General features: G+C 39.6%; 1 protein-coding gene across 1 annotated transcript in view; it reads right to left on the bottom strand.

Moving 5' to 3' along the window:
• Window positions 1-21,762, bottom strand: part of RNF17 (ring finger protein 17) — a 197,419-nt gene that overhangs the window by 9,852 nt on the left and 165,805 nt on the right. The window contains exons 28-31 of the mRNA XM_054577471.1: window positions 18,292-18,411; window positions 8,159-8,239; window positions 5,218-5,343; window positions 4,032-4,088 (exon numbers count right to left, since the gene is read on the bottom strand). Coding sequence (XP_054433446.1) covers window positions 4,032-4,088; window positions 5,218-5,343; window positions 8,159-8,239; window positions 18,292-18,411 — 384 coding nt within the window. The remainder of the gene's footprint in view (window positions 1-4,031; window positions 4,089-5,217; window positions 5,344-8,158; window positions 8,240-18,291; window positions 18,412-21,762) is intronic.

Below are 21,762 nucleotides of genomic sequence, written 5' to 3'. Positions count from 1 at the left end.
TAGGACCCTGTGGGTCTCTCCAATGGACTCTCTTGTAAGGCTGGGAGTTTCTTCTGCCACTGCAACCCCCACAGGTTTTTACTTCCAGAGCTTTTGAGGTTTTCTTTTCCTGTACTAGAACCCTGGATTGTGCGGTCTGTCTGGCTCCCTAGCTGTTCCTCCCATTTATCTGCATGCAAATGTGGGGCTGCCTGGTCTGCCAGCCGCTGCCTTGCCCACCTGGTCCTCCAGCAGCTGCCTTGCCGCATGTCCTCTCCGCACCGGTTGCCCATTTCTGCTCTTCCTACTGGTCTGAATGAATGTTTATTATTTAATTTCTTGATTGTCAGACTCACATACAGTTTGATTTTCTGGCAGTTCTGGTTTTTTGTTTTTAAATTTGCTATTGTCCTTCTTTTGGTTGTGTGAGGAGGCAAGGTGTATCTACCTACACCTCCATCTTGGCTGGAAGTCCATTTTATAATAAAAACTAAAATAATATAGGAAATCCCAAGAGAATATTTGAGTAAGTTAAAAATTATCCAAGAAAAGAAAAAGAGTGCTCTCTTTTAAGGTCTATAAAAGCATAAGGAATAAAAAGTTCTGTTGATTCCCAAAAGGATCATAGCAGTTAGCAGTTCTTAAAAGCAAATACATATAAAAATGTGGGCAGTTTTTCTTTTTGAAAAGTTAAAAAAAATTCTTGAATATAGTAATTAGCATATGAAGTAAAATCACATTCAAATTTGTAGATTAATTTATTACTATTTAACATTTCCAAACTGGTGACAAAACAAAACATATCTGTACCATTTAGTAGAGTTGAACAAAAAAAGTGACTACTACCTTACTGTTGAATTTTACTAATTTCTTATATGTCACCTTACAATAAGCATGTATTTTTAGAACAGAAATGAAATTCTACTTATAAATGAGGAAAATTTATTAAAACTGTTACTTCCCATACTAAAATGCACCTGTGACAAAATATAAAATTGATAAATTAGACTCATTACAATGAAAAACTCGGGTGCTTTCATGGAGGGACACCACCAAGAAAGTGAAAAGACAACCCACAGAATGGGAAAAGAAAAACATGTGCAAATCACGTATTTGATCAAGGACTTGCATACGGAAAATATAAAACCATAAAAACACAGGAAATTATAGGGTAGGCAAACCAGAAGTCAAAGCCCAGGTAAAAAGGGGTAGGAATTTTTTTCCCCATTCTTTATTTTTATTTTCCATTTTTATCCAGTTTGATTGAGATATAGTTGATATATATCCTGTATTAGTCCATGTATACAACATAATAATTCGATATAGGTACATACTGTGTGAAATGGTAACTACAGTAAGTCTACTTAACATCAATTGCCTCATATAGTTAGAAAAACTTTTTCCTTCTGATCTCAGAGTATTTAACATTTATTCTCTTAGAAACTATCAAATATACAATATAGTGTTGTTAACATTAGTCACTATGCTGTATATTACATCCTTAGGACTTAATTCTCTTATAACTGAAGTTTTACCTTTTGACCATCTTCACCAATTTCCCCCACCTCTAACACTCCCCATCTCTGGCAACTACCAATCTTTTCTCTCTACCTATGAACTAGTTTCTTCAGATTCCACAAACAAATGAGATCATACAGTATTTATCTTTCTCTGACTTATTTCAGAGCATGACTTCAAGGTCCTTCAATGTCACAAATGGCAGGGTTTCCTTTCCACGTCTAAGTAGTATTTCATACTGTATTTGTATCTATATTTATATGTGTGTGTGTGTGTGTGTGTGTGTGTGTGTGTATCACACTTTTTTTATTGTTGTTCAGTTACGGTTATCTCGCCTTTTTCCCCATTGCTCACCCCAACCCTGTCCCCCTCCACTGTTCATGCCCGCAAATCCTCTATTCATGTTCCTTTGCTTGACCCTTCCCCTTCTGTCCCCCATTACCCTCCTTTCCCCCTCCTCTCTGGTCACTGTCAGTTTGTTCTTTATTTCCATGTCTCTGGTTCTATATTGCTCATTTGTTTGTTTTGTTGATTAGGTTCCACTTATAGGTGAGATCATATGGCATTCGTCTTTTGCTGCCTGGCTTATTTCACTTAGTGTAATGCCCTCCAGTTTCATCCATGTTGTCACGAAGGGTAGAAGCTCACATTTTTTTACCCAATCATCTGTCAATGGACTCTCAGGTTGTTTCCATGTCTTGGCTATTGTAAGTAATACTACAGTGAACACAGGTGTGCAGGTATCTTTTCAAGATAGTAATTTTGTTTCTTTAGATATATGCCTAGAAGGGGAATTGTTGGATCATATGTTGTATTTTTCATTTTTTGAGGAACCTTTATACTGTTCCCCATAGAGGCTGCACCAATTTGCAGGCCTATAAACAGTGCATGAGGATCTCCTTTCCTCTGCATCCTCGCCAACACATGTCATCTCTTGCCTTTTTGGTAATAGCCATTCTAAAAGGTGAAGTGATATCTCATTGGGGTTTTGATGTGTATCAAAATTCCTGTACCAAAATTATGATTTGTAATCATCATTTACTGATGATTAGTGATGCTGATGATCTTTTCACGTACCTGCTGGCCATTTGTATATTTTTAAATTTTTTTAAATCCTCACCCAAGGATATTTTTTTAAAATTGATTTTAGGGAGGGAGTAAGGATGGGAGAGAGAAACACTCATAGGCTTCCTCCCATATGCACCCTGATTGGGGATCAAACCCTCAACCTAGGTATGTGCCCTGACCAGAAATCAAACCTGCAATGTTTTAGTGTATGGGATAATGCTCTAATCAACTGAGCTACCCAGCCAGGGCATCATCTATATGTCTTTTTTTGAAAAATATCTATTTTGATCCTCTGTGCATCTTTTTAACTGATTTTTTTTTGCTGAGTTGTTTGATTTCTTTATATATTTTGGATATTAGCTCCTTATTAGATATATGATCTGCAAATATTTTCTTCCATTCAGTAGGCTGCCTTTTCACTTTGTTGATTGTTTCTTTTGCTGTGCAGAAGCTTTTTAGTTTGATGTCTTATTTGTTTAATTTTGTCTTTGTTGTCTTTGTTTTTGGTGTCAGAAATTTCTCCAAAGAAAATATACAAATGGCCAAAAAGTACATGAAAATAAGCTCACTATCATCAGGAAAACACAAATCAAAATCAGAGTGAAATAGTACACTTCGCACTAATCCTAGGATAGTTAGGAAAAAGTCAGGTAATAAGTGTTGGTAAGAGTATGGAAAAAATAGAACCCTTGTGTATTCTCAGTACAAAGGAAAATGGTATAGCCCCTTTGGAAGATAGTCTCGGAGAGGTCCCTAAAATGATAAACAAAGTCACAGTATTAGGAGTGGAAATACTGTTTATCTACTCCTAAGTTAGGATAAATATTAGGATAAACACTTAGGAATGGATAAACAGTATTTCCACTCCTAAGTCCATACCCAGGAGAAGTGAAAACAGGCAGGCATCCACCAAAAAACATGCACACAAATGTTCATAGTAACTTTACTCACAACTGCAAAAACATGGAAGTTAACACGTATCCATCAACAGATTAATGGGCAAACAAAATGTGGTCTATTCACACAATACTACTCAGACATGAAAAAGACACATACTACAACATGAATGAACCTTGAAAACATCATGCTGAAAGAAAGACACCAGTCACAAAGAGCTTGGTATTGTGTGATTCCATTTATTAGAAATGTCCAGAATAGGCAAATCCACAGAGTGAAAATTTCAGGACATTGACCGGGGAAGAGAAGAATGGGAAGTTACTGCTGTTGGTGAGGCTTCTCTTTGGGGTTATGGAACGTGGAACTGGATAGTCATGATGATTGTTAACTCAGTGAATATACTAAAAACTACTGAATTGCACACTTTAAAAAGTTGAAGTTTATGGTGTGTGAATTATATATACCTCAATGAAACTGATATAAAAGAAAATGCTTACTTCCTGATTTTGAATCAGATTCTCTGTATTAACAGTGTCCAAAGTTTCCAAAATATTTTGATTGAAACTTACCTGAAACCTTATTTCCCATTTTTCCTCCTCATACTTTTTACTGGAATCTGTTGGTTTCTGAAATACAATATTATTAATGAATAAAACCATGTTTATGTAATATCATTTTAAGGCACTTTCATATTTCATCTCCATAAAAATTGGGTGCATGTCCTTGTTTGCATTCATTTAGTTATTTCAGGTTAACTATGGGGAAAATCTAAGGTTCTGAGAATCTGAATATTGCAACAGTAAAAATCCTCAAAACTATGCTAAACATGTCAACTGTAATTAGTTCATTATGAGAGTGGGAGCTCTTACCTTTCTCTTTAAACGTTAACAATGAAGTGTAACATTAAGAGACTAAATAATCTTTATAAAACCTATTTAACAGATAGAGGAAACACATTTTACACAAACACATGAGGGTACAAATGTACATGCACACACTCATCTCCTTAAAAGAAAAAGCTGGCAGTGAGGGTGACATGTATAAAACTAAGTAGTATCACAGTTACTATTTGAGAGAAGAAGCAGTTTCTATATTCAACTGAATTCTCAATGTTTAGTTTTGTTCTATCACTAAAATGAATATTCAAAAACTGACAAGTGAACTATAACTATAGAAATAAAAATATCTTGCCATATAAAATGCTGTTATAATATTTATGATGAATAGTACTTTACAGCAGCTTGCAATGTGAACCCATATCTATAATAGGCTAATTATGTTTTTAAAATATTAAAAACAGAAGCAACAAGTAATTGGACTGGGCTACTTATTGAAGCTAAGCTTAAAATCTGGCTCTGAGTTTCCTGTATGCAGGCAAAATGGGGGTAATTGTATAATGCCAAATAAAAGTAAAATCATTTTATCTGGGAGAGAGTCCTCTTCCGGCAGTAAATTCTATTAAGATTTTACTACCTACATCTCTATTTGAATAATATTGACTACCATACGGGCTTCTTGCTAGGTTTGAAGACAGAAACATTCACTGAATTTTAATGCAATTAGTCTTTTGTAGGACACATATAAAGCATACAGTGTATCACTTTCTGAATGAAAAATTTACAAATTCTCTAATCTCTCAACATATCAGGCAAGTAGAATCATATTGAAGACTTGAGGTGTAAGACAAACATAGAACATTTTAACCAGAACTTTTTTTCTCTAATTTAGATTTTTATAGAAAAATAGTTCACTTACTTCTTTCAGTATCTCCTCAGAATGTTCAAAAGTACAATATTTATGGTGTGCCATAAAATAAGAAAGTGACATTCCATCAAAATAGAGATGAACAGATAATTTCTCCCATGGATTTTCAGGTAACTCCTATTTCAGTTTGATTTAAAAAATTACTATCAAAATAAAGTCTTTTTGAAAATTAAGATTTTAGTCAGCAAAAAAAAAAAAAAAAAAAAAAATTAGATTTCTGAAAGCCATAGTATTATCAGTTTGACTAATGACTCATTCCATAAAATTTTCTTCATGGTGTTTTGGCAGGTTATGAGGCAGTATTATATTATTTTTGTTTTTGTGAAATATATTTACATATCAGTAAGGTAGAGAGTTTTATGCTTATTTACTAGAAAATTACTACACCTCATCTTTAGATGATACTAATAATTACACCAAGTAGAAGGAGAAAGAAAAGTTATTTTCAGGGGTAAAAAGAACAAAGCTTAGTTATAAATTCAAGAATGGCAGAAATGGAATGATTAACAGCAGTCTAGAAGGCATCATGTTAATGGCTCTTCAGTCCCTGAGCTGTGATCAGGTACTGAACAGGCACATATTCATCAGCTGACCTGTCTCATCCTCTGCCCTTTACCACTGAGTCCAAAGTCAGGTCTCTGCTCAGTTTCTGTAATTGCCTGCCAGCAGAGCTCTCTGCCTCTGTTTTTCTACTATTAAGTTTCTATTAGGCAGAGTTAAAACACTAGAATATTAGGTCAGATCATGCCACTCCCTTACTCCAGGACAGCCTGACAGCAGAGCTCTCACAAGTTTTCTTCTCTCTCCACCCCTTCTCTGTCTTGATCCTTCTGCTCCAGCTACAGAGGCTCCTTGGCCGTACTTGAACAGTCTAGGTGAGCTCCTGCCTTGGAGCCCTTTGCACTATTCTCCAGGTACCCTTGCTTTCTCACCATTCTAAAGCCTTTACTCGAACCTTACCTTTGTAGTGCTGTCGCCCTGACCATTCTATTTAAAATGACTTACTCCCTGGCTTCACCTCTACCTGTCAGCCTTTCCTGCTTTATCTTTCTTCCCAGAACTTGTCACTAACCAACATACCTTATCTTTTGTTTTAATTTTGTTCTGCACCACTAAAATGGAAGCTCCACGAAGGCAGGAATTTCTGACTATTCAGTTCACTGCTGTACCTCCAGGCCTGGGGAAAGTTTGGAACGCAGCATGGCTACACAGATGCCAATCCATGGTTTCTGAGACACTGAGCAGTGTTTGGTACACAGCAGGTCCTTTAGTTAAAACACTGATAAGATACCTGGGAGGACTTACTATAGGACAAGTTCTCCTTTGTTAAGCTAAGCAGCAGAGAAAGCTGCCTTAATAAACTAAAAAATCTGAACCTCTACCTTACTTATGTGATGTCCCACAGAGGCTATGAGTAACCAGAGGGTTACTCTGGGAACTAACACAAACAACATTGAAAGCTTCTCTATGTTCTCATTTAAGTGAGTCTGTGGCTCTTCTTAGGTCTTTATCATCTTATCATCACAGCTTTTGTAGAGAAATACTTCTTTTATAGTGTTGTATCTTTCTACTGTAATCCTCAAACACAGCTGCAGGTTAATCTTTTTACCTCACTGCTCAGAAACCTCATATGGGGCCCAACTGACCTCTACCTTTCTTAAATCCTATTCACCACCATTTTTTTCTCACAAAACTCCAGGACAGCCTGACAGCAGAGATCTCACAAGTTTTCTTCTGTCTCCATCCCTTCTCTGTCTTTCTAGTCAAACAGTTATACTCTTTCCTAAAAAATATGCCATTATAAAAAAAAAATATTTGTGTCTCTGTGCCTCCTGGTGCCTTCCATTTCCTTGATCAGGAGAACTTTCCTATCTTTTCTTTAAGGACTACCTCAGTTCTCACTATCTCTAAGTCCCTATGCACTTACATGTTTTACCAGCCACTTGGCTCTCAGCAAGTGACTTTGTAGTGTAGCCCTGAGACTTATGTCTGGCATCCAGTTGTTTCCCTGACTGGGGAAGGTCTTTGAGCACAGGGTTTTACCTGCGACTAGTACAGTGCTCCATGTGCTGCCTGCCCTGAAAACTATCACACATACTTTTAATTACTTATTTAAATCCTCACCCTAGAATATGTTTACTGACTTCAGAGAGAGAGGGAAGGGGAAAGGGAGAGAAGGAGGAAGGAGGAGAGGGAAAGAGAAACACTGATGTGTGGGAGAGACATCGATCAGTTGTCTATCATACATTCTCTGACCAGGGACTGAATCCGCAACCCAGGCATGTGCCCTGATTGGGAATCAAACCCATGACCTAGGTATGTGCCCTGACCAGCAATCGAACCTGCAACCTTTTGGTTCATGATGCAATGCTCCAACTAAGCTACCCGGCCAGGGCTATCAAATATATTTTTAAATACCTCTTATTCTTTGATATTGCTCCCTACTATCAAAATAAGTTGTTAAAGAATCTTACAAATTATTGACTTTAAGGCTTATAAAAGTTCTGAGAAAACTGCTCAGGTTTAGCTTTATTTAAAATAAGCCTAGGGCCCTGGTTGGTGTGGGTAAGTAGATTGAGTGGTGGCCTGAGAACTGAAAGGTTGCTTGTTCGTTTCCCATTCAGGGCACATGCCTGTGTTGTGGGGCACATGCCTGTTGGGGAGTGCAAGAGGCAACCAATCCATGTATCTCTCACACATTGATGTTTCTCTCCCTCTGTTTCTTAAAAAAAAAAAAAAAAAAAAGTAAAAAATAAAAATCTTTTAAAATAAACCTAGGAACTAAAGTGGTAACTTCTTTATATTAATAAGTAATTTACATTCACAATAGGAACATCATTCATCGTAAAAAAATATACCTCAAATTATGTTACCTGTAACACTTTATGGCAAAAAATTTAAATCAATGATATACGCTTTAAGTACAAATTACCATAATGTGAATTTCCACTTCTCTCTTTGAAAGCAGTTCCTGAAGGAGTTCTATTGCATCTGGTTGCCAGATACCCCCAACCTATTTGAGAGGAATAAACTAAGAATCTTTCATACTATCAGAAAATAATTCAGGAAGCAAACGAAGATACACAAAAGTAGCCAAAACACATATCATTGGAGAGTAGTACAAAATATATAAGCAGTTTTCAGAGAATATCATGGGTGTATGATAGAAATGATCTTAAGAAACTAGGGTTTGTCTGAGCTTCCCACCATCATAACCTCTTAAAACAGTTTATGCTTCAAAAATATAAGCCTATATTAAAAACAAAGCATGATAATACTTTTTTGAAATGCCAATGTGGTACTTGTACAATATATATTATAATGCCTACAATATGTGTTTATTAGGGAGTAGTGATTGTTATGTTTCACAAGTTGAGAACAAGGGACTGGGGCTACCTGCCTCCTACAAATATGGTGTAAATGATGACTACATTTCTGGTGACATCTTGACTGCAGAACCACCAGGAATCCTGAGTCAAACCACCTACCTAAACTGGTCCTAATCCCTGACTACAGAAACTTTATGGAATTAAAACAAAGTTTACTATTAACTTAGATCACTGAGTTTCAGCTTGTTTGTTATGTATGCAGCAAGGGATAATTAACATATAGTCCTTTATCTCTTTTCTAGCTTCAAATCTATTGAAATTATATTTGATAAAGAAATAACAATTTTTTAAGTTTATGCCTTTGTGTCTATGAAGATATTATGTCTCTTCATTTATTCAGGTATTTTTATACCCTTCTGTATAAGCCTGCAGTTTTCTTTCTTCATAAAAGTGCTTTCGATTTCATATTAAATATTGTACTATTTTGTTACATTCTATTTTCTAGAAAGTTGTTCATAAAAAACAGTATTTAAAATTAATCATCTGACAACCACATCAAAATTACAACTAAAATATAGAACATCCATCACTTAGAACCATCAGAAATTGAAATGAATGGAAGTCTGACAACTACAGAATTAAAGAAACCACATCCATCCAGGCTGGTAGGAAGGGTGCAGATGCAGAACAGGCTGGTCCCACATCCATATGTGGTGGATAAAAATCCTGGAGGGATATCTTGGGAATGAGGAGTCCCAGACCCACATCAGAAACCCCTGCCCAGGGTTCCAGTGCCAAGAAGAAAAGTCCCTGTAACTTCTGGCTGCAAAAACCAGCGCAGACTGAGTTGGTGGAAGAAACGTCTGGAGTCCTAAGGAGTTCCTCTGAAAGAACCAACACAGAGACTTAGACTCCTACCCTCTAAGCTCAAGCACCAGGGTAGCAGTTGAAAGGCACCAGTGGAATACAGGGAGAAGTAGAAGTATCTGGAATAAAGGCATGCAGAGGCCTTTGCCCCATTTCTAAACTTCCCCTAAAAGAGCCAAAGAGCCGACAGGCTAGTGAGACTCTATCAACTTGATTAACTCTGTATGACTGGCCTTGGAGATCCCCAGAGACTCAGTCCCACCTAACTTAACAGGTCCACCCAAGCTGCTCTTCCACAGGGATGGCTGGTCTTGGCTCATGCTTCACAAATTCCTAAATTCTCTCAAGGAAGCAACAGCCAGACTCAGTGAGCCCTCGGCCCCTTGCTGAGGGGTCCCAAGCACAGCACTAAGAGCAACCAGTCTAGAATCATCTGGGAATCTCCAAGTCCAGCGCATGTAGTGGCCATCTCAGATTGCTTTACAGCTCAGCCTGGTGGCCCCAGGCAAAAGCAAGGTGTTAGCTGACAATAGCCTGTACCACCTGGGAAACCTCAGAGCCTGTGTACCCAGTGGATGGCTACAGACCATGTCAAGCACCACTGCCCTGTCCCTGTACAAGCTGATCCTCCATGGAGAGCACAGGTTGGAGGTAAGTGGTCACAGACAGTCCATAGAGTTGACTGGCCTAGGTAAATCTCTCCCATTGATCTGCCAACAGCAACCAAGGCTCAACTAGAAGAGGAGGGTGTACTCAGCCCACATAAAGGGTGCACCTTCAGTACTCAGCTTGGGTGATAGGGGAGATTGTGCCACTAGACCCTACAGGACACCTACCCCATAATGTCATGCTACCAAGACAGGGAGTCACAGCAACTCTACCTAATACACAGAAATAAACACAGGGAGGCTACCAAAATGAGGAGACCAAGAAACATGGCCCAAATGAGAGAACAGATCAAAACTCCAGAAAAACAACTTAAAATGGAGACAAGCAATTTATCAGATGCAGAACTCAAAACACTGGTTATAAGGATGCTCAAGTAAAGTAGTGAGAACCTCAACACCATAAAAAAATCCAGTCAGAAACGAAGGTTATAGTAATTAAAATAAAGAACAATTTACAGGGAAACAATAGTAGAGTGGATGAAGCCAAGAATCAAATTAATGATTTGGAACATAAGGAAGGAAAATCAATCAATCAGAACAGCAGGAAGAGAAGAGAATGCACTAAAAAAGAGGATAGAGTAAAGAGCCTCTGGGACAACAGGAGACATTCCAACATTCGGATCATAGGGGTGCTAGGAGGAGAAGAGAATGAGCAAGAAGTTGGAAATCTATTAGAAAAAATAATGAAAAAAACACTTCCCTAATTTGGTGAAGGAAACAGACATGCAAGTCTAGGAAGTGCAGAGAGTCCAAATTATGATGGATGCAAAAAGGCCCACTCCAAGGAACATCATAATTAAAATGCTAAGGGTTAAAGATACAGAGAATCTTAAAAGCAGCAAGGGAAAAGCAGTTAGTTACTTACAGGGGAGTTCCCATAAGACTATCAGCCAATCGCTCAAAAGAAACTTTGTAAGCTAGAAGGGATTGGCAAGAAATATTCAAAGTCATGAAAAGCAGATACTTACAACCAAGTTTGCTCTAGCCAGCAAAAATATCTCTTAGCATAGAAGGGCCGATAAAGAGTTTTTCAGACAAGAAAAAACTAAAGGAGTTCATCATCACCAAACCATTATTATATGAAATGTTAAAGGGGCTTCTTTAAGAAAAAGATCAAAACTATGAACAATAAAATGGCAAAAAATACATATCAATCAACAACTGAAATTAATCTGGAGGAAAAAAGATGGTGGAGGAGTAAATGGGAGTCATGCGGACATCCTCCCAAGACCAAATTGGAATTGCGACTAAATAGTGGAGAAATCACCTGGAAAACAATGGAACGATAGAGGGAGAAGAGCCTTGGAGCTGCGGACAGATAATGGGTTCAACTTTCATATATCTGAACGGGTAAGAAGTGCGGTGGGGGCTTGAGAGGGTGGGCTGGGTGCCCACGGACTCCAGCACCAGAGGGACACAGAAACGGCCAGTTGGATCCCCCTGAGAAGAATAGGGTCTGAACCATAAACAGGTACCCCTAGACTACAGCAGCTTAAACTAGGAAACCTCACAGACAAAACGCAACCTTGAAAAGCTTAGGGGCACTCTCTGCCAGAGACAGGTGGCTGGAGATGCAAAGAGACATTTAAAGGGCCAAAGCAAAAATTTGCACTGGCAGCTGCCTTCATTATCCCTGGGAAGAGGCAGCAGGAGAGTGGGCTGGTGCCTAAGGAAAGACTGGAAAGGAAAACTTTGTGAAGAGAACTGAGACGGTGGCCAGCGGAGGCCCGGTCATAACTCAGCTCCCACTCTGCAGCTACCACCTCACTCAGGCGTAAGAGAATCAATTAACCTGCCTTTTGTGCTCCCCACACACAGCTTGTGTGCATGTGCGCTAGGGGCAGAGTGCAGACTGGCTGGAAGAAATAGAGGATCCCTGGCCAAAGGGGACACACAGCTGCATAGAGACCCTTGAGGAGAGACTGAAGATGGAGGGGCTGGGGAAATAACTGGAGGATTATCTGAGATCACTGGAGCAGAGTCCCTCCCGATTCCGTAGTCCCCATCTGCACAGGCAGGACACGCCCCTAAAGAGGTAGAAGTGGGCTGGAAGCCACACAGTATGTGATCATAACACTGTCCGCAGAAATAGTGGATCCCTAGCCAAAGGGGTCACTGAGCTGCCCAAAGACCCTGGGGGAGAGACTGGAGACAGGATTAACTGGAGAGTCCTGGAGCTGACATCTTCCCATTTCTGTAGTCTCCATTTTGCACGGGCAGGCCATGCTCCCAAAGAGCCAAAAGCGGGGAAAACATACAATAGAAGACCCTAAACTGACTAGTGCCAGGTAGCCCGCCAGGCACGGGAACCAGGCGAGCATGCGAGGTTGGGTGAGTAAGCCACCCTGGGGTGGGGCAAGCGCATGGGCCCAGGACGGACCAAAGGCGTGCCCAGGCAGGTGGGAGACCCAGCCAGGCCAGGGAGTGCGCTCAAGGAGCCACCATGATAGTGCAAAGCAATCCACAGAAATAGTGGATCCCTGGCCGAAGAGGTCACAGAGCTGCCCAAAGCAGGAGTCAGACACAGACAGTAGACCCCTGGCAGGCTCAAACAAATGACCCAAGGCCATGCAGTGTCAACAACTGACATCACCAGAAGCAGGCCCAGAAAGAAAAGTAAAGGGAAATAAATAAATAAATAAATAAATAAATAAATAAATAAATAAATAAAAAGACCTGCCTACTACCATAGAAGTTTAATCCACAAAGTCAGGAAATCTAGATGGCCCAATTGAAGCAGAAGCAAAAACAAACAAACAAACAAATAAATAAATTACTTAACACACTCTCACAAAAATGGTAAGAAAAAGAAGTTCCCACCAAATGAGGAGAAAAAGGGAATCCCCAAAGAGAGAGCTAAATGAAATAGAGGCAAGGGAACTATCAGATATTGAATCCAGAACAATGGTTCTAAGGAAGCTCAATGAGCTCAGCCAGCTCAAAGATAACTGTGAGAAACTGCAGAGAAACTATCAGGATCTTACAGCAAACTCTATCAACATGGAAAAGGACATAGAAACTACCAAGAAGACACAAGAGGATATGAAGAATACCATTTCTGAATTGAAGAACATAGCAGAAGGAATTGAAAGCAGGCTGGATGAAGCCAAGGATCAAATTAGTGAGATGTAGGATAAGGTAGAGAAAAGGTCCCAGAAAGAACAAGAAATGGAAAAAAGACTCAAAAAGAATGAACAGGCATTGAGGGGAATGCAGGACAATCAACCGCAATAATATCTGCATAAAAGGGATACCAGAAGGAGAAGAAGAGGAGCAAGGGATAGAGAACCTCTTTGAAAAAGTAATGATGGAAAATTTCCCCAATTTGAGGAGAGAAAAGGTCTCATGGATGAAGGAGGTACAGAGGGCCCCATTCAAGAGGGACCCAAGGAGGTCCACTCCAAGACACCTCATCATTAAAATGGCAAATGTCAAAGACAAAGAGAGAATCCTGAAGGCAGCAAGGGAGAAGGAGAAAGTAACATACAAGGGAGCCCCGATACGGCTAGCAGCTGACTTCTCAACAGAAGCCCTACCAGCCAGAGGGAATGGCAACAAATATTTCAAGTCATGAAAAGCAAGGGCCTACAACCAAGGCTGCTCTACCCAGCAAGGCTCTCAATTAAAATAAAAGGGGAAATACGGAGTTTCCCAGACAAGAGAAGGCTAAAAGAATGTGTCTCCACCAAACAAGCACTCCAAGATATGCTAAAGGGACTAGTTTAAGAAGATGAAGGAAAAGAGTGAGAAAGAGAAAAACACAGGTACAAAGAGAAAAAATGAATAAGTTTCTATCAGTAATAACTCTCAATGTAAAGGGACTAAATGCCCCAATCAAAAGACACAGGGTAGCTGAATGGATAAGAAAACATGACCCAGACATATGCTGCTGACAAAAGACTCACCTCAGAGCAAAAGACATACACAGATTGAAAGTAAAGGGATGGAAAAAAACATTCCAAGCTAACGGGCAAGAGACGAAAGCAAGGGTTGCAATATTTATATCAGACAAATATATTTCAAAACAAAGGCCATAAAAAGAGACCCAGAGGGGCAATTTATAACACTTAAAGGAAGACTCTATCGAGAGAAGACATAAACATTGTAAACTTATATGCTCCCAATGTAGGAGCCCCCAAGTATATAAGGAAATTGTTGGACGACTTCAAAAAAGATATAGACAGCAACACACTGATAGTAGGGGATTTCAACACCCCACTCTCGAAAATGGACAGATCTTCCAAACAAAACATTAACAAAGATACTGTGGAGCTGAATGACGCACTGAATCAAATAGACTTAACGGACATATATAGAACCTTACATCGCAAAGAAGAAAAATACACATTCTTTTCAAATGCTCACGGAAGTTTTTCAAAGATAGACCACATGATAGGACACAAAGCAAACCTCAGCAAATTCAGGAAAACTGAAATAATACCAAGCTTTTTCTTGGACCACAACGGCTTGAAACTGGAAATCAACCTCAAAGAGAAACTTCAGAAACTTGCAAACTCATGGAGCCTGAACAGTACACTATTAAAGAATGAATGGGTCAATAATGAGATAAGAGAAGAAATCAAAACATTTCCGGAAACAAATGAAAATGAACAGACAACAGTCCAAAACCCATGGGACACAGGAAAGGCAGTCCCCAGAAGGAAGTTCATAACAATACAGGCTTACCTAAAAAAAGATAGAAACATTTCAAATAAAAGAGCTAACACTACAACTTCAAGAACTAAAGAAACATCAAATAAATCCCAGAGCTAGTAGAAGGAAGGAAACAGTCAAGATTAGAGCAGAACTGAATGACAGAGACGAAAAGAACAATTCAGTGGATCAACCTATCCCGGAGCTGGTTCTTTGAAAAGATAAATAAAGTTGACAAGGCTTTAAGCAGATTCATCAAAAAAAAAAAAAGGGAGAGGACCTACATTAATAATATCAGAAATGAAAGAGGAGAAATAACAACTGACACCACAGAAATACAAAGGATTGGCAGAAACTACTATGAACAAATTATATGCCAAGAACCTTGAAACCTTGAGGAAATGGACAAATTTTTAGAAAAGTATAATCTTTCAACACCGAAGGAGGAAGAAACAGAAAGCTTGAACAGACCAATAACAGCTGGGGAAATTGAAGCAGTAATCAAGAAACTCCTGGCACACAAAAGCCGTAGGCCTGATGGTTTCACAGGAGAATTTTACAAAACATTTGAGGAAGAGCTAACCCCTGTCCTTCTCAGACTACTCCAAAAAATCCAAGAGGAGGGAAGACTCCCAGACTCTTTTTATGAGGCCAGCATCACCCTAATCCCAAAACCAGATAAAGACCCTACAAAGAAAGAAAACTACAGGCCAATATTTAGCTGATAAACATAGATGCTAAAATCCTCAACAAAATATTGGCAAACCGCATCCAGCAACACATTAAAAAGATTATCCACATGATCAAGTGGGATTCATCCCAGGCATGCAGGGATGGTTCAATATATGCAAGTCAATAAACGTGATACATCGCATAAATAAAAGGAAAGACCAAAACCACATGACCATCTCAACAGATGCGGAAAAAGCTATTGATAAGGTCCAGCATCCATTTATGATCAAAACACTCAGCAAAATGGGAATAAATGGGGCATTCCTCAACATAATAAAGGTTATACATGAAAAACCTACACCCAACATCATACTCAACGGGAAAAAACTAAAAGCTTTCCAAATAAGATTGAGAACACAATGCACTTCTTTTCAACATGTTATTGGAAGTCCTAGCCAGAGCGGTCAGACAACAAAAAGAAATAAAAGGCACCCAAATAGGAAAGGAAGAAGTATAACTACCATTGTTTGCAGATGACATGATAGTGTACATAGAAAACCCTGTAGACTCCACCAAAAAATTACTCAATCTAATAAGTGAATTAGGCAAAACAGCAGGATACAAAGTCAATATTCAGAAATCAAAGGCATTTTTGTACACCAGCAATGAAAAAGAAGAATAAATCAGAAAAAAAATACCATTTGATATAGCAACAAGAAAAATAGAGTACGTAGGAATAAATTTAACCAAACAGGTAAAAGACCTGTACGCAGAAAACTATACAACATTGAAGAAAGAAATTAAGGAAGACACAAATAAATGGAAGCATACACCATGCTCATGGATTGGAAGAATTAGCATCATCAAAATGTCCATACTACCCAAAGCAATTTATAGATTCAACGCAATCCCTATTAAGATACCAATGACGTATTTCACAGAAATAGAACAGACATGTCAAGAATTTATATGGAACCATAAATGACCCCAAATAGCCGCAGCAATTTTGAGAAAGAAAAACAAAGTAGGAAGGATCACCATACCGGACATCATACTATATTACAAAGCCACTATACTCAAAGCAATCCTGGCACAAGAACAGACGCATAGACCAGTGGAACAGAACAGAAAGCCCCGAAATAAGCCCAGGTCTATATGGGCACCTAATATTTGACAAAGGGGCAGAAGCATAAAATGGAGCAATAATAGCCTCTTCCACAAATGGTGTTGGGAGAGCTGGACGGCTACATGCAAAAAATTGGAATTGGATCATCAGCCGACACCATACACAAAAATAAACTCAAGATGGATAAAAGACTTAAGTATAAGTTGCAACACCATCAAAGTCCTAGAGGAGAACATTGGCAGGAAACTCTCAGATACCCCATGCAGCAATGTTTTCACTGATATGTCTTCTAAAGCAAGGGACATAAAGGAAAGAATAAACAAGTGGGACCTCATCAAAATAAGAAGCTTCTGCACGGCTAAAGAAAACATCAGCACAATGAAACGGGAGCCAACCCTATGGTAAAATATATTTGCTAATGATACATCAGATAGAGGTTTGATCTCCAAGATATATAAAGAACTCACTCAACTCCACTCCAATAAGAGAAATGACCCAATAAAAAAAACGGGCAAAGGACCCTGGCAGGCGATTTTCCAAGGAAGAGATACAGAGGGCCCAGAGACATTTGAAAGGATGCTTGGTATCACCTGTCAGCAGAGAAATGCAGATCAAAACCACAATGAGATACCACCTCACCCCAGTCAGAATGGCCGTCATAAACAGATCAATAAACAACAGGTGCTGGTGAGGCTGTGCAGAAAAGGGAACCCTAGTACACTGTTGGTGGGAATGCAGACTGGTGAGCCATTGTGGAAAGGAGTGTGGAATTTCCTCAAAAAGCTGAAAATGGAACTGCCTTTTGATCCAGTGATTCCCCTGTTGGGACTATACCCTAAGAATCCCAAAACACCAATTTAAAGAACCTATGCACCCCAATGTTCATAGCAGCACAATTTACAATAGCCAAGTGTTTGAAGCAACCGAAATGCCCATCAGTAGATGATTGGATCAAAAAACTATGGTACATTTACACAATGGAATACTACACAGCAGAAAGAAAAAAAGAACTAAACTTCGCAACACCATGGATAGAACTTGAGAGCATTATGCTAAGTGAAATAAGCCAGGGTGTGAAAGACAAATACCATATGATCTCACCTATAAGCGGAACCTAACCAAGAATACAAAGATGCAAGGAAAATAAGACCAGCAATGCTGAAAGGGAAAGAAACCAACAGAGACAAGAGGGAAGGAGGGATGGCAGGCGGGGGAAAAGGAAGGGAAGGGGCAAGTCAAGGAATATATAGCAAGGACTCATGGAGAAAACCAAAGTCGGGAAGGATTGAGGGAGGGAGAGGGGGGACACCGAAGGGGAAAGTGGTGGGGGGTAGGCAGAGACCAATGTATTTGGAAAAATAAATAAATTAATAAAAAAAAGACAAGTGAATCTAAGAAACAAACTAGGCAAACAAGAAGCACAGAGACAAAATCATGGATATGGAGAACGTTTTGATTTTCCTAGATGGGAGAGGGGTATGAGGGAATGGGGAAGAAGTTGGAAGATTAAGGAATACAAATAGGTAGTTACAGTATAGCCATGTGGATGTAAAATACAATATAAGAAATGGAGTAGCCAAAGAACCTACACATAACTCACGTACATGAACAATTGTGTGGGGATTGCTGAGGGAGTAAGGGATGCTGGGGGGAGGGGGGCAAAGGGGGAAAATTGGAACAGTTGTAATATCATAACCAATACAATATAATTAAACAATAAAGGTAATCCTACAGATAACTGTTTACTCACAGGTGTGGTACGATGGAGCTGACAAGGAATACAAAACTGGGGTATGTCAGGATATAGCAAAATAGGGTAGAGATGGCACTGTGGGATTTTCTCAGTGAGTCCGTGATCTAAATATTGTACCTGAAACAAGATAAATGCAATTTATAATTAAAATTTATTATTAAAAACTAAGTGACAAAAGAAACTCCTGGGGCTTTTAAAAAATGGTATCTTAATAAGATATCTAAATCTGATTTTGAAAAATCTTCAGAAAAAAGCAACATTGTATTCCCTCATCCCATGGTGTGTTAACATTGTCAAAAGGTTGTCTTACACATAAGCCAGGGCTTTTTAAAGACACCTCCCCCCAACACCACCACCACCACCACCAATAATATCTGGATCTTACTAGATTTACAAACTCCTTGAAAATAATCCATTTTTACAGTAATTTTAATATTTTGTTTTTTTCCCCAAGTATTTTAGAAGTGCTCATTTACATTTAGTAAAGGAGCTTTTGTCAAATTCTCAGTATTTCTGTTTCAAAAAGTTCCTTCTTTGGTAGTCTTGGCAATCAGCATTTAAAAAATGAAATAGATCACAGGGATGTAAAGTGTAGCATAGGAAATATAGTCAATAATATTGTAATAACTACATATAATTGATAAAGAACAACCGAAGCCCAAAGTGAGTAGAAGGAAGGAAATAATACAGATCAGAGCAGAAATAAATGAAACAGAGTCTAAAAAAATGATACAAAGGATCAATGAATCCAAGAGCTGGTTCTTTGAAAAGATAAGACTGACAAACCTTTAACCAGACTCATCAAGAAAAAAAGAGAAAGGACACAAATAAATAAAGTCAGAATTTAAAGAGAAGAAATGACAACTAACACCGAAGAAATACAAAGATTGTAAGAAAATATTATGAACAATTGAATGCCAACAAACTGGAAAACCTGTATGAAATGGATAAATTCCTAGATACATACAACCTTCCAAAACTAAATGAGGAAGATTCAAAGAACCTGAATAGATAGATTACACCTAGCTAAATTGAAGCACTAATAAAAAAACTCCCAAGAAACAAAGGCCCTGGACCAGATGGCTTCCCAGGTGAATTTCACCAAACATTAGAGAAGAATTAATACCTTTCCTTATCCAAGTATTTCATAAAATTCAAGAAGAGGGAAGGCTCCCAAACTCATTTTACAAAGTGAGCACTATCCTAACTCCAAAACCAGATAAAGACACTACAAAAAAAGAAAGCTATAGGCCAACATTCCTGATGAACATAGATGCTAAAATCCTCAACAAAATATTAGCAAACTGAATAGAGCAATGCATCAAAAGGACTATACACCATAATTAAGTGGGGTTTATTCCAGGAATGCAAGGTTAATATACAACATTTGCAAATCAATAAGTGATTCATCACATAACAAAATGAAGGATAAAAACCATATGATCATATCAATTGATGCAGAAAAAGCATTTGATATAATCCAGTACCCATTTATGATAAAAACTGTCCTCAAAGGAGGAATATAAATACATACCTAAACCAGTAAAGGCCCTATATGACAAACACACTGCCAACATCATACTCAACTGACAAAAGGTACAGGGAATAGGGATGTCCATTCCCTTTAAGATTGGGAACAAGACTGGGATGCCTGCTTTCACCTCTCTTATTCAGCATAGTACTGAAAACCTAGACACAGAAATCAGACAAGAAGAAATAAAAGGCATCCAAGTGGAAAGGAAGAAGTAAAATTGTCTTTATTTGCAGATGACGTGATACTATACATGGAGAACTCCAAAATACTAATACACCAAGAAACTACTAGAACTGACAAATGAATTCAGTAGAGTAGCAGGATACAAAATTAATATCCAGAAATCAGCTGTACTGTTATATGCCAATAATGAATTCACACAAAGGGAAATTAAGAAAATAATCACATTCACAATTGCTTCTAAAAGAATGAAATACCTAGGATTAAACTTAACTAGGTTTAAGGTTTCCATGTAAAAGACATGTACATGGAAAATTATATGAAACCAAAGAAAGAAACTGAAGAAGGTACAAGTGGAAGCACATACCGTGTTTCTGGGCAGGAATAATTAACATCCTTAAAATGTCCATACTACCCAAAGCAATCTATAGATTCAATGAAATTCCTATCAAGATCCCAATGATGTATTTCACAGACTAGAACAAATATTTCAAAAATTTTTGTGGAGAGTGGGAGAGGAGCCTTGGAGCTGCGGACAGACAGTGGCTTCAACTCTCACACATCCCAACGGGTGAGAAGTGCGGTGGAGGCTCGAGAGGGTGGGGCTGGGTGCCCACGGGCACTAGCACCAGAGGGACATTGAAACGGCCAGTCAGCTTCCCCACAAGAAGAACGGGATCTGAATCATAAACAGGGACCCCTAAACTATGGCAGCTAAAACCAGGAAAATACAGACAAAACGCAACCCCGAAAAGCTTAGGGGCGCTCTCTGCCAGAGACAGGCGGCTGGGGATGCAAAGAGACATTTAAAGGGCCAAGGCAAAAATTGCAGTGGCAGCCACCCTCCTTGATCTCTGAGTAGAGGTGGCAGCAGGGTGGGCTGGAGCCTGGGAAAAGACTGGTGAAGAAAACTTTGTTAAGAGAACTGAGATGGCGGCCGGTGGAGCCCTAGTGATAACTCACCTCCCACTCTGCAGCTACCATCTGGCTCAGCATAAGGGAATCAATTAACCTGCCTTTTGTGCGCTCCGCACACAGCTTGTGCGTGTGTTAGGTGGGGGGCTCAGTGCAGACTGCCTGGGAGAGCCTTGAGGAGAGACTGGAGACGGAGATGTTGGGGAAAGAACGGGAGGAGGAACCGGGGAGCCCCAACTCCCTCCCCGTTCTCTAGTCTCCATTTTGGGCAGGCAAAGTGCGTCCCCAAAGAGGCAGAGGCGGGGCGTGCACAAACAAGACTGCCCGTGATTGAAACGCAGTCCGCACAGGTGGTGGATCCTTGGCCGAAGGGGTCACAGAACTGCCCAGAGACCCCTGAGGAGAGACTGGAAATGGAGGCGTTGGGGAAAGAACGGGAGGAGGAACCAGGAGGTCCCGACTCCTTCTCCTTTCCCTAGTCTCCATTGTGCGGGAAAAGGACACACCCCCAAAGAGCCAAAAGCCGAAAAGCACACAATAGAGAACCCAAAACCACCCAGTGCAGGTGCGCACACTTGCGCTGAGTGGCCGGCGAGGGTTGTTGAGTGTGTGTGTGGACCCGCACGAGCTGGTGAGGGCTCCCACAGGTAGGCACCGAAGGGGCCTGCGAGGGAGTGCGCAGATCGGCGAGGTTAGGTGTAAATCGACCTGCGTGGGCCCACGACTGTAAAGCAGGCCGCAGAAATAGTGAATCCCAGGCCGAAGCGGTCACAGAGCTGCCCAGAGTACCTGGAGGAGAGACTGGAGACAGGATTAACCGCAGAGTCCTGGAGCTGACT

The sequence above is a fragment of the Pteronotus mesoamericanus genome, unplaced genomic scaffold (assembly GCF_021234165.1).
Source record: "Pteronotus mesoamericanus isolate MK-2021 breed Mesoamerican mustached bat unplaced genomic scaffold, CSHL_Meso_final contig_433, whole genome shotgun sequence".
NCBI lineage: Eukaryota > Metazoa > Chordata > Mammalia > Chiroptera > Mormoopidae > Pteronotus > Pteronotus mesoamericanus.
Note: the sequence above shows the minus strand (reverse complement) of the source record. Positions and strands in the feature narration are given on the sequence as shown.